The following is a 14,155-nucleotide window of genomic DNA, read 5'->3' as shown; positions in this document are numbered from 1 at the left end:
TGGGATTTTCAGAGTAAACCAAATTTGCAAATAACTTGGTTACAATAATAACTATCTATTGCCTTCTTTTTTTTTTTTGCCTCCAGGGTTATTGCTGGGGCTCAGCACTGTTCCTAAAGGTCATTTCTCCCCCCCTTTTGTTGACCTTATTGTTGTACCCTTATTGTGGTTATTACTATTGTTGTTTGTTGCTGAGGAGTTATTCTGATGCAGTCTCCGCCCCCAGGTTTTACTACGCCCCGCGAAATCCTAGCAGTGCCCCCTTCAACCAATCCTGGCCCCACACGTCACCCCTGGTTGTCGCCCAATAAAAAGTCCCCTCACCCCCCCCCCCTGGGCTCTCAGCTCTCCCTCTCTGAGATCTCGCCCCCTGCTCTCCCCCCGTGGTCAGGTAGTGGGGACGGCCACTGCCGGCTGGCTCCACGTGGTCTGAACCAAACCCCCCCATCCTATAATAAAGATTTGTGTACCCCTTTGCTCTGGACGTCCACTCTCTTCTCCGCGGTGCAGCCCGACACCAGACCGCCACAACAACAGTTGTTGATGTCGTTCGTTGTTGGATAGGACAGAGAGAAATGGAGAGAGGAGAGGAAGACAGAGAGGGGGAGAGAAAGATAGACACCTGCAGACCTGCTTCACCATCTCTTTATAGGATAAGACATAAATAGAAGAGGGAAAGATGGGGGGTGAAGGAAGACACATGCAGACCTTGTCCACCACTTCTGAACTGACCCTCTTGCAGGTGGGGAGCTGGGGGCTTGAACCAGGATCCTTACACAGTCCTTGCCCTTTGTACCATGTGTGCTACTTTCCAGCCCCCTTCTCACATCCTCTCTGTTGCTCTCTCTTTTTCTATTTCTCTGCTTCTCAACCTCCAACAAACAATGGCAACTGGTGACCCAAGAAGTGGCACAGTGACTAAAGCCTCAGGCCTAAGCAATGAAATCTTAGTTAGCTCCATTACACTGCATATTCCTTAAGGATGCTCTGACTCATTTTTTCCATTAATTAATAAATAAAACCTGCGGCTGGCTGGTGGCATACCTAGTTGAGCAAGCATGTTACAATGTGAAAGGACCCAGGCTCGAGCCCCTGGACTTCACGTGCAGGGGAAAGCTTTGCAATGGGTAAAGCAGGGTTGCAGGTGTCTGTCTATTTCTCTCTCACCTCCTTCCCTTTTGATTTCTGGCTATCTCTATCAAATAAATAAATTAAAAATAAATATGCATATTTCCATATGAATATGATATGAATATGGTATGGATATGATAAAACTTGTTTAAATTGTATGACATTCATGCATACAAAAAATAACATTATCATCTCTATAAAAACAAATAAGTACTTTAAAAAAGAACATTAAATGGCTACTAAGAGTGGTGGAGTTAAAAGGGGCATAATGTTTTTTTTAATATTTAAATTTTTTTAAATTATTATCTTTATTTATTTATTGGATAGAGGCAGTCAGAAATCTAGAGGGAAGGGGGTGATAAAGAGGGAGAGAGAGACACCTGCAACATTGCTTCACCACTTGCAAAGCTTTCCCCCTGCAGGCGGGGATGGGGGTGTTCGAACCTGGGTCCTTGTGCACTATAATCTGTGCACTCAACCAGGTGTACCAACACCTGGCCCCCAGCATAATGGTTATGCAGAGACGCTGATGCATGAAGCTCCAAAGTTACAGGTTCAATCTCCCGCAGCACTGTAAGCCAGAGCTAATCAGTACTCCAGTATTTAAAAAGTGGTGGAGTTTCACACATTATGAATGCAATTGACAGCTCTGTAAAAAAAAAAAAAAAATCAGTAAATAGCAGGATATAAAAACCCACATGGAAGCAAGCAGCCTCTGTAGACTTGAAAGCAGGAGATGAAGAATTTTTTTCCCTTTTTTTGCCCTTGTTGTTTTATTGTTGTAGTTTTTATTGTTCTTTTTTAAAAAATATTTATTTACTTATTTATTCCTCTTGTTGCCCATGTTGTTTTTTATTGTTGTTATTGATATCGTCGTTGTTGGATAAGACAGAGAAATGGAGAAAGGAGGGAAAGACAGAGAGGGGGCGAGAAAGACAGACACCTGCAGACCTGCTTCACCACCTGTGAAGCGACTCTCCTGCACGTGGGGAGCCGAGGGCTCGAACCAGGATCCTTATGCCGTATGCGCCATATGCGCTTAACCTGCTGCACTACCACCCGACTCCTGAGATGAAGAATTTAATCCAAATTCTGCTTTGTGTTTCCCTTTTCTGTTCTTTCTTCTCAACTTCTGCCTATGGATGGAATCCTACTGTATTCATCCTTCTCTTTCTGTTTTACCTAACTTTACATCATTCCTCAAGCTCTACCAAGGTGGGGGTAAGGGTGAATTCACCATTTTAACAGATGAGTAATATTTCATTGTGTATGTATGCCACAAGCTTCTCAGGCATGCATCTGGTTTTGGACAACTGAGTTGCTCCCAGGTTTCAGTTATTACAAATTGTGCTGCTATGAACATAGTTCCCCTGGAGGTAGCGAGCTGGGTGCTGGGACCTAGATCCTTGCACAGGTCCTTGCACTTAGTACTAAGTGTGCTTAACTAGGTATGCCACATCCTGGCCCTTCATAGGCCTTCTGTGTGGGCCTTTCCAGAACTTTGCCCTCAGTATAGAGCAGCTATGGTAGGGGCTGCCCCACACTCTGAAAGGAGGCTGGATTAGCCTCCTCTGCTAATTGAGAAACATGATTTAAATGAATGCGGCCTAGAATGTTCCTAACTCTGACCATGTGACTACAAGCTCAGATTGACAGGACTCAGAGGTTAAACAGGTACTTTTGATAAATATGAATATATATGGGTTTTAGGTCAGATCAATAGGATAAACTGCTAATAGTATTTATATACTTTCCTCATGCTTGGTAGGTACTCTCTGCCCTAATCCAGCTTTCTTTTTTCCACTGTCACCTTCCTCCCAGACAATATTTTAAATCCACCTGCCTGTTAGCTAAGAGGTTTAGGTAAAAATTACTAAAGTCATGGGTCCCTTGCAACATACCTAAAATAGACTTCCTAGCTTCTTCTCACCTGAAGAGTCTTAATTTCAATTTCTCTATTCCTACCCTTGGGTTACTGTTTATTAAACACTTTGTCCTGCTTTATATCTTACCATTCATCCATCAATTGTAGACAAAACCATGATGCCATTATGACTTCCCTGAGTAGATGACCTCACAAATGTGTCCTGAAGTTTCCACCTCTCCAGAGTCCTACCCCACTAGGGAAAGTTAGATACAGGCTGAGGGGATGGATCAATCTACTCATGTCTATGTCCAATGGAGAAGCAATTATAGAATTAGACCTTGCACTATCTGCACCACATAAAGAATTTCAGTCCTTGGGACCAGGTTTAATTGGCATATTTCAGTGGTTTTCTACTTCTTAATCTGATTTATCTTACATCTTTCTCTCTCTCTCTTTTTTAAAGATCTTATTTATTAATGAGAAAGATAGGAGGAGAGAGAAAAAAAAAACAGACATCAATCGGGTACATGTGCTGTCAGAGACTGAACTTGGGACCTCATGCTTGAGAGCCCAGTACTGTATCCACTGGGCCACCTTCCAGACGACACTTTCTGTTACATCTCTATCATACCTCAAGCACCCAGGTCCCAGGTTCAGTCTGCTGCACCACCAAAAGCCAGATCTGAGCAGTGCCTTGGCAAACTGAGGTAGTGAAATACACACATATAACTTAAAATGCAATTTATTCAAGAGGAAAAAGAGACAGACTCTAATGTGGGAAAGGTTACTTACCCAAGAAACTGCCATTTCTTCCTCTTTCTCGGGATGTTCTTTCAGGCCAGAAAATAAAGAGAAATCACAGCAGTAGTTTGAGTCCAGCAGCACAGCCTCTTCACAACTGCACCTACAGGGAAGACACTGTAATGAATAAAAAGCCCAATACTCTTACCCTTCTTTGTAAAAAGAAGAGATTCTGGGGAAGTCGGGCGGTAGCGCAGTGGGTTAAGCGCACGTGGCGCCAAGTGCAAGGATTGGCGTACCAATCCCAGTTTGAACCCCCAGCTCCCCACCTGCAAGGGAGTCGCTTCACAAACGGTGAAGCAGGTCTGAAGATGTCTTTCTTTCTCTCCCCCTCTCTGTCTTCCCTTCCTCTCTCCATTTCTCTCTGTCCTATCTAACAATGATGACATCAATAACAACAATAATAACTAAAACAAGAAAAGCAACAAGGGCAACAAAAGGGAAAATAAACAAATATTTTTTAAAAAGAGATTCTGGAATCATTTATGGGCCTATTAGGGCTCACAGAGCCCACAGATTCTACTGACATATCTCATTCAAACCCTTTACTTTTTTTCTTTTTTAAATATTTATTTATTGTTGTAGTTATTATCGTTGTTGTTATTGATATCGACCATCCTGTGAAGCGACCATCCTGCAGGTGGGAAGCCAGGGGCTCGAACCGGGATCCTTACACTGGTCCTTGCGCTTTGCATCACATGCACTTAACCCGCTGTGCTACCGCCCGACTCCCTAAACCCTTTACTGTTTCTTTCACCAAAAGCATGGATAAAACTCTAGTAAAGTGTCTAGAAGTTTTCCTTAACTCAGCTTCTAAACACAGCCCAGAGATTTGCATTAAAGCAGTGATATTCCCATGCAAAATTAGACTTTCATGCCTGAGGAACCAAAAGTTTCAAATTTAGTCCACAGCACCATCATAAACCAGAGCTGAGTAAAGTTCTGGTTTAAGGAAATATGGGTACAGGTATAATCCAAGGAAAAATGGGTACAGGTTTAACTAAGAAATTGCTGGCATAGTTCAGAGATCAAACCCAGATAGAAGTCAGCCCCTAGAACAAATGAACCAGACCTAGAATAGGAATAATGCTAACTTTCTGCTTTGGTAAACCCTGCTGCTTTCAATAAGGTAGACTATTTGTTACTGGGAAAACAAGATGTTTATTTGTTGATTTGTTTGTTTATTTTCCCTTTTGTTGCCCTTTTTTATTTTTTAAAATATTTATTTACTCCCTTTTGTTCCCCTTGCTGTTTTATTGTTGTAGTCATTACTGATGTCATTGTTGTTGGATAGGACAGAGAGAAATGGAGAGAGGAGGGGAAGACAGAGAGGGGAGAGAAAGATAGACACCTGCAGAGCTGCTTCACCGCCTGTAAAGCGACTCCCCTGCAGGTGGGGAACCGGGGGCTCGAACCAGGATCCCTAAGCCGGTCCTTGTGCTTCGCGCCACGTGCACTTAACCCGCTGAGCCACTGCCTGGCTCCCTTTGTTGCCCTTTTTATTGTTGTTGTAGTTATTATTGTTGTTATTGCTGTCATCATTGTTGGATAGAATAGAGAGAAATGAGAGAGGAGGGGAAGACAGAGAGGGGGAGAGAAAGATAGACACCTGCAGGTCTGCTTCACCACCTGTGAAGCAACTGCCCTGCAGGTGGGGAGCCTAGGGCTCAAACCAGGATCCTAATGCTGGTCCTTGTGCTTCATGCCACGTGTGCTTAACCCACTGTGCTACTGCCCGACTCCCACATGATGTTTTTGTACCAAGATGTGGTGCAAGCCTAAAAGCCCCCCAGTCATTAGATTTCAGGTAAATGAGCCAACTCCTGGAACCTGTGCAAAACTATTGTATGTAACCAATGCTGGCATATGCCACAAAAATTATAAAAAGATGCTTGTGACTGTGCTTAGGCATTCAGTCCTTGGGTAGCTCCTGAGTGAGTCTTCCCTGAGCTGGACCCTCAGCTGAGTAGGTTTAAAAAAATTCATACTTGTGGTCCGGGAAGGTGGCACAGTGGATAAAGAGCTTGACTCTCAAGCGTGAGGTCCTGAGTTCAAGCCCCAGCAGCACATGCACCAGAGTGGTGTCTGGTTCTTTCTCTCTCTCCTCCTATCTTTCTCATCAATAAATAAATAAAATCTTTTTTAAAAAATTCATACTCAACCACCTGACTTAGCTAAGGTGGAGTATCATGATTTCTGTGTGGCAAATTTTTTTTTTTTTTTTTTTTTACCTCCAGGGTTATTGCTGGGGCTCGGTGTCTACACTATGAATCCACTGCTCCTAGAGGCCCTTTTGTTGTCCTTGTTGTTGTAGCCTTGTTGTGGTTATTATTGTTACTGTCGATGTCATTCGTTGTTGGATAGGACAGAGAGAAATGGCAGAGAGGAGGGGAAGATAGAGAGGGATAGAGAAAGACAGACACCAGCAGGTCTATCTTTCACCGCTTGTAAAGCGACTTGCCTGCAGGTGGGGAGCCAGGGGCTCTAACCAGGATCCTAACGCCAGTCTTTGCGCTTTGCGCCACGTGTGCTTAACCCGCTGCGCTACTGCCGGACATCCTAAATTCTATCCCATTACAAAAGACAGAGAGAGAAAGAGAGAGAGAGAGAGAGAGAGAATGAGATTGACTTATATTATGCTCACATGGTACTACTGGGAAAAGAGAGCTAGCCCTCCAAAGGTAACTCCTTTAAAGCCAAACCCGCCTACACCTGTAACCATTCCTATTTCTGGGTGGTGCCTTCTCTCCCTCAACAGAAGCTCCAACCAGCTCTTCTAGCCTGGGGTTAGGCAGTCTTTCCTTAGTCCCCCGCCCCCGCCCCCCAGCCCAGCTCCAGGACCAAAACCCAGAGCCCTGTAACCTTAAGCAGAGATATATAGCATAGTGACTATGCAAAAAGTCTCTCCTTCTGCTTGTGGCTCCAAAATTCCAGGTTCGATTTTCTGGTACTCCCTGAGCCAGAGCAGAGCAGTGCTCTGGTAAACAAAATAACTAAATAAAACAAATAAATGTAACACTCAACAAACAAAATGAGAGAAACTGACCCTGAGACTTTATATCCAGCGTCCAACAAAATATGTCACAAATACGAAATGGAGGGCACAATGGTGCCCCTAGTAGGGAACCACTGTTACCACAGGCAAGGATGGGGGTCTCACACTCCCATCCTCATCTGTTAGAGGGAAAGCTTCACAAGCAGGGAAACAGTACACTTGTTTGCCTCTTTCCTTCTCCCCTCTCAATTAAACCCTGTCCTATCAAATAAAATACAAGGAGACTTGGTGGTGGTGCGCCAGGTTAAGCACACACAGTACAAAGCACAAAGACTGGAGCAAGGATCCCAGTTCCAGCCTTCAGCTCTCCATTTGCAGGGGAGGGTCGCTTCAGAAGCAGGGAAGCAAGTAGGCGGGTGTTTCCCGTCCTTGCTTCCTATTCTCCTCTCAATTTCTCTCTTTTCTATCCAATAAAAATGGTGGTGTTGGGGGGATGTATGTCAGGAGCAGTGGATTCATAGTGCTGGCAATGAGCCCCAGCAATAAACCTGGAGGCAATAAAATTAAATAAAATAAAGGAAAACACTTAATAAAATAAATGAATAACAGAGACAAGAATAGGCAGCTCCCACACTGGCAGTGGAGCACACTGGATTTATAACTTTCAGGAATAGTCAGGACAAGTTATAGGGAATCTACAGAAAAGCTGAGGTTAGAGATTTTGGTTGAGGCAGGGGGTGGGTGTTGGTGCCCCTGGTTGAGGGCACATGTCACAATGTGCAAGGACACAGGTTTGAGCCACCTATTCCTAATGCAGAGGAAAGCTTTGCAAGTGGTAAAGCAGTGCTACAGGTGTCTCTCTATCTCTCCCTATCTCCCCCCACTCTTGATATCTGGCAGTCTCTATCCTACAAATAAGTAAAGATACAAAAAACTTTATGTCCCCACTCATGAACAGAAGTTGAGAAAGAAGAACAGAAAGGGAAACTAAAAGCAGGATCTGATTAATCGAGAGCAGGGCACCAATGTAAAAACCCTGTAGTGAAGGGGAGGGTGAAGGGGAGAGTGAAGGGGAGGGCTTCCCAGTGTGGCAGGGGGGTGGGGGGCAGGGGTGGGTGGTGGGAATGGGACACGGTCATTTGGTGTTGGGAATGGTATTTATGTACATTCCTATTAAAGTGTAAACATTTAAACCACTAATTAATATGAGAGGGGAAAATTGACCATATGTCTAGAACTTCTTAAAACACAGACTGAGTCTTTTTAATATATAGGCTGTCTTTGATATGTTGACTCTCTCAAAAGCCTAGACCAGGAAGAACAGAAACAACCGGTAACACAGCTATATACAAGATGCTGGGTATTATATCCCAAACCCTATCAAAGGGACTTTCCAAAGTTAACCCAATCACCAAATAATGTGATAACAATAACTATCCATTGTCTTCTTGAACCCTAAGACAACAGGAACCTCACATTTCCACTATACAGCCTATATTTCCCCCTGTCCTGGAACCTCAGAGGGGGCCCACTTTCCTGCATGCTGCTCTCAATTCAAATCAAATAATATCGCATCTGCCAACTGCAACCTAATCAACACAACGAGTGCCACCCCAACATGCTTCACTTCAGACTGTGACCAGAGACTTCAGGTGTGTAATGACAACCTTCAGCTTCATCACTCGGGTGAGACCTTTCCTTTCATAGTATTCTCTAATTCCATTCCAGGTGGTTCACTCCCCAATAAAGTCCCCAAACCTAGATATAGTCCAGGTCCCCTGAGATAGAGCATAGGTTCACATGTGCCCATAAACTAGGGAAAAATATATATCTGAAAGCAGAAGTACACTAGAGTCTGCAGTGAGTACACCCCAACACTTCATCTGCACTATTCCAGCCTTTAGGTCCATGACTGTTCAACAATTTGTTTGGCTTTGTATGTTAACTCTCTTTTCAGCCACCAGGTTCCGGATGCCAGCAAGATGCTGACCAGACTTCCCTGGACAGACGACCCCATCAATGTGTCCTGGAGCCTTGCTTCCCCAGAGACCCACCCTACTAGGGAAAGAGAGATGCAGACTGGGAGTATGGATCAACCAGTCAACGCCCATGCTCAGCAGGGAAGCTATTACAGAAGCCAGACCTTCCACCCTCTGCAACCCACAAGGACCCTGGGTCCATGCTCCCAGAGAGATAGAGAATGGGAAGGCTATCAGAGGAGGGGATGGGATGTGGAGATCAGGTTGTGGGAATTGTGCAGAACTGTACCCCTCTTATTCTATGGTTTTGTTAATGTCTCCTTTCTTAAATAAACAAATAATAATAAAAATTTTTAAAGGGGGTCAGGTGGAGGTGCACCTGGTTGAGAGCACGTGACAATGCACAAGGAAACTGGTTCGATCCCCTGGTTCCCACCTGCAGGGGGAAAGCTTCACAAGTGGTGAAGCAGGGCCACAGGTGTCTGTCTCTCTCCCTCCATCATCCACTTCCCTCTCAATTTCCACCTGTCTCTAGCCAATAAATAAAGATAATTTTAAAAAAATTTAAAAAGGACAGGGGCAGTTAGCATAATGGTTATGCAAAGAGACTCTCATGCCTGAGACTCTGAAGTCCCAGGTTCAGTCCCCCGCAACACAATAAGCCAGAGCTGTGCAGTGCTCTGGTGTTTCTCTCTGTGTCTTTCTCCTTCTGCATCTCTCTAAAAAATATAATTAAATAAAATTTAAAAAAACTAAAAAGAGAGAATTTGGTTAGGAACAGGGAGGATGATCTTCAGCTGTTTTGGGGAGCATTAGAACTTGTCTGAGGGAGTCGGGCTGTAGCGCAGCGGGTTAAGCGCAGGTGGCGCAAAGCACAAGGACCGGCATAAGGATCCCAGTTCGAACCCCGGCTCCCCACCTGCAGGGGAGTCGCTTCACAGGCGGTGAAGGAGGTCTGCAGGTATCTATCTTTCTCTCCTCCTCTCTGTCTTCCCCTCCTCTCTGTCCTATCCAACAACAACAACAACAATAATAACTACAACAATAAAACAACAAGGACAACAAAAGGGAATAAATAAAATAAATATAAAAAAATAAATTAAAAAAAAAGAACTTGTCTGAAGGATAGGCTACCTGCTTTCTGCCAGCATTAAGAAAGTAAACAACAGGACTTCTGGAGGCGCGGCCACGGAGCAGCAGCAGCAGCTGTGTTTCTCTCCTCTCCCAGGTCAACTAGGAATACCAAAGGAAATCACCTGGGACCACAATAAGGCAGGACTAGAATGACTTCAGAAATGTACAAAATCACCAGTGAGTACAAACAGGTGTGGCTCCTGGACAGAAAGAAGCCTAAGGAAAAGATTAGTGGCTAGTTGGGAGTAGCGGTAGCACAGCGAGTTAAGCGCACCTGGACCAAAGCACAAGGACCATCAGAAGGATCCCGGTTCAAGCCCCCGGCTCCTCAACTGCAGGGGAGTCGCTTCACAGGAGGTGAAGCAGGTCTGCAGGTGTCTTTCTCTCCTCCTCTCTGTCTTTCCCTCCTCTCTCCATTTCTCTCTGTCCTATCCAACAACGATGACATCAATAACAACAACAATAATAACTACAACAACAAAAAACACAGGCAACAGAAGGGAAAGTAAATAAATATTAAAAAAAAAAAAAAAAAGATTAGCGGCTGGTAACATTCTGGCAGTTTAGAGGTTGAGGCACCACCTCCAGTCTGTTTTACAAACGAAAAGACTGTTGAAGGGAGGAGAGGACTCCCCTAAGACTCACCAAATGCAATTGTGAGTCTCCATTGCTAGTGCCCTCAGAGGCTGGAGCAGCAGGAGGGAGGCCCTGTGCTGACACTAGGGGACAGAGAACTAACCAGGAAACTCAGGAGAAGATCTACACCTCAGTGGCCTAGCAGTGGGGCTGTATAATGGGAGCCTTTCCACATTGTTCACCTGATGAAACATGGTGAATAAATGCCTCAGAAACTACAGACTATAAATGGGACTTGCAAACAAACTAACAGGGCCCAACAATGCTGCCCAGCTTGACAGAGAAGCTGAATTGAGCCTTGAGCTTTGGATCCTTGGGGTGTGAGAGTCTCTTTGCATATCCACTGTTATCTATCCCCCACCCTGCTTTAAATCTGGGTGAGGAGTGAGTGATTAAGCTCAGAAGACTACTTAGAGTTTAAAAGCCCTCAGGCTACCATAGCCTTCAAGGAAGAAAAAGAACAAAAGAGGCTTTAACAGCCACTGTGCTCCAACTCAGGGACTGAAATAATATTGAAACAACTGTTACACAACTATGAACTCTTTAAGTACCTTACTTAAACACAAGTCAACCCAGGCAAGAGTGATCAGTAATTTTAAAAGTTCTAAGAGAGAGAACTCATAACATACTGTATAGAATGGTAAAACCAAGGGCCAGGTGGTGGCGCACCTGATTGAGCGCACATTTTACAGTGCGCAAGGGCCCAGGTTCAATCCCCTGGCCCCCACCATTAGGGGGAAAGCTTAAAAAGTGGTGAAGCAGTGCTGCAGGTGTCTCTCTGTTTCTCTCCCTATCACTCCTTTCCCTCTCAATTTCTGACTGTCTCTATCCAGCAAAAAAAATAAAGATAAAAAAAAAGAATGGTTAAACCAACAAGGAGAAATATTGGAGAAATGAACCAGGACAAGAGTCCAGCTAAAAGCCCCCCAAAGGTTGAAGCACAAAATAATGGGGTCAACATCCAAACACTAATTAAGGAAATAGTCACAGGAGTGAGTAAAGAGTTTGAAAGAATTGTCATCAGAAATGCAGAAACAACATATGAGACTCTGGAAGAAAGCACTAATTATCTCAAGGTTATTAGAGAGCTGAAAGCTGAAATAGCTGAGCTAAAAACACAGCTAGCTGAACAAGCTAAAACAGTATCAGAAAGGGTAACAAAATAGATGAACTCCAGAAAACAGTAGAGGGGAGAGAGAATAGAATAAATAAGATGGAAGACAGAATTAGCAAGATCGAGGATGAATTAGAGGCAACTACAAAAGAAGAGATACAGCAGTATATTAAAAAGATTATTCATCATGGCCAAGTGGAGTTTATTCCAGGCATGCAAGGTTGGCTTAATATTTGTAAATCAATCAATGTAATCCCCCACATCAACAAAAGCAAGACCAAAAACCACATGGTCCTATCAATAGATGCAGAGAAAGCCTTTGACATAATACAACATCCATTTATGATCAAAACCCTACAAAAATGGGAATAGATGGAAAATTCCTCAAGATAGTGGAGTCTATATATATCAAACCTACAGCCAATATCATACTCAATGGTGAAAAACTGGAAGCATTTCCACTCAGATCAGCTACTAGACAGGGCTGCCCACTATCACCATTACTATTCAACATAGTGTTGGAAGTTCCTGCCATAGCAATCAGGCAGGTGCAAGGAATTAAAGGGATACAGATTGGAAGAGAAGAAGTCATACTCTCCCTATTTGCAGATAACATGATAGTATACACAGAAAAACCTAAGGAATCCAGCAAGAAGCTTTTGGAAATCATCAGGCAATATAGTAAGGTGTCAGGCTACAAAATTAACATTCAAAAGTAAGTGGCGGGAGTCGGGCTGTAGCGCAGCGGGTTAAGCGCAGGTGGCGCAAAGCACAAGGACCAGCATAAGGATCCCGGTTCGATCCCCGGCTCCCCACCTGCAGGGGAGTCGCTTCACAGGCGGTGAACCAGGTCTGCAGGTGTCTTTCTCTCCTCCTCTCTGTCTTCCCCTCCTCTCTCCATTTCTCTCTGTCCTATCCAACAACGACAACAACAATAATAACTACAACAATAAAACAACAAGGGCAACAAAAGGGAATAAATAAATAAAATAAATATTTAAAAAAAATTTTTAAAAAAGTAAGTGGCATTCCCCTATGCAAACACTAAGCTAGAAGAAATTGAAATCCAGAAATCAATTCCTTTTACTATAGCAATAAAAACAATAAAATATCTAGGAGTAAACCTAACCAAAGAAGTGAAAGAAGTATACTGAAAATTATGAGTCACTACTCAAGGAAATTGAAAAAACACAAACAAGTGGAAAGATATTCCATGTTCATGGGTTGGAAGAATTAACATCACTGAAATGAATATACTACCCAGTGTTATATACAAATTTAATGCTATCCCCACCAAGATCCCAACCACATTTTTTAAACTATTTTTTAAAACATTTTATTTATTTATTTATTTACTCTTTTGTTGCCCTTGTTGTTTAACATTATTGTGGTTATTGATTTGTTTGTTGCTACTGTCTGATTCTAATGTAATCCTGTGAAATCCTGACCTGTAAAAAGTCAGCTATTTTTAATATTGATTAAATTTGTAATTTTGACTAACATAAAATTAGTTGTTATGTTAACATAAAATTAGTTATGTTTCAAAGAGAAGATAGCCAGCATCTAGTTATTAAAGACAGGAAGGGGGCAGGGGTGGGGGTGTGGGGAGGTGGGTGGCACAACTAGCTGGATCAATCAGTTTAGGAAAACAATTTACATCTCTTTTGTAATAACTAATGGGATGACGGCGGTGAGTAACCTTTACTTTTTTATTTTTAGTGTATTTATTTATTTATTTATTTATTCAATATTGGATACAGAGATGCTGCTCCTTCAGACCCACAATCAAATGTGCTGTGCTGGGACCCTCCTGTATATTGTCCACAAAGAAACAGGCTGGGGCAGGGTTAGATAGCATACTAGTTAAGCAAAGAGATTCTCCTGCCCTCACCACAGTCTCAAATTCAACTCCCTGCACCACCATAAGCCAGAACTGACTAGTGCTCTGGGGAAAAAAAAAAAAAAAAAATTAAAGAAACAGGTTGGGACAGGAAGATAGCAGATAGCTCAACTGGTAGAGTGTAGACAAGGACTAGTTCACCAGGAGAGAACATCATTCGACGACAACCTTCAAGAGTGTTGGAGTGGTACTATATAATTCTCTGCTTCTCTGTTTCTATCTCTTACACTGGATCGGGGCGGGGGTGGGGGGTGTGTGGCAAAAAGAGTGAGACCTGAGAGTGGTGGAATCACGCCACTGGAAGCCCAAGGACATCATGGACAGACACATACACAGTAGACATGTTTCAAATGGACTGGCTGGTGCCTTCATTAAGGAAGAATGAGATCCATAAACCCTCTTGTGAATAAAAAGCCAAAGAACTATTGTTTCTACCATGTACAAGGACAAAATACCGAAGAATGATTCCAAGGTACATTTATAATTTCATAATTAATCCATTAATTATTTAAGTGTAGGTTCTGAGCCTTGCTACACAGTGCATTATTACTCCCTGGCTGCCTTTTTATTTATTCAGGAAGTGGTAGCAGGGCAGGGG

General features: G+C 43.2%; 1 protein-coding gene across 1 annotated transcript in view; it reads right to left on the bottom strand.

Annotated features, from left to right (window-relative positions):
- Nucleotides 1–14,155, bottom strand: part of LOC103123868 (zinc finger protein 14-like) — a 116,194-nt gene that overhangs the window by 83,656 nt on the left and 18,383 nt on the right. Inside the window, exon 3 of the mRNA XM_060182144.1 lies at nucleotides 3,791–3,902. Within this exon, the coding sequence (XP_060038127.1) occupies nucleotides 3,791–3,805 (15 nt within the window). The 5' untranslated portion in view covers nucleotides 3,806–3,902. The remainder of the gene's footprint in view (nucleotides 1–3,790; nucleotides 3,903–14,155) is intronic.

The sequence above is a fragment of the Erinaceus europaeus genome, chromosome 23, assembly GCF_950295315.1.
Source record: "Erinaceus europaeus chromosome 23, mEriEur2.1, whole genome shotgun sequence".
NCBI classification, from domain to species: domain Eukaryota; kingdom Metazoa; phylum Chordata; class Mammalia; order Eulipotyphla; family Erinaceidae; genus Erinaceus; species Erinaceus europaeus.
This window is presented reverse-complemented; position numbering and strand designations above follow the sequence as displayed.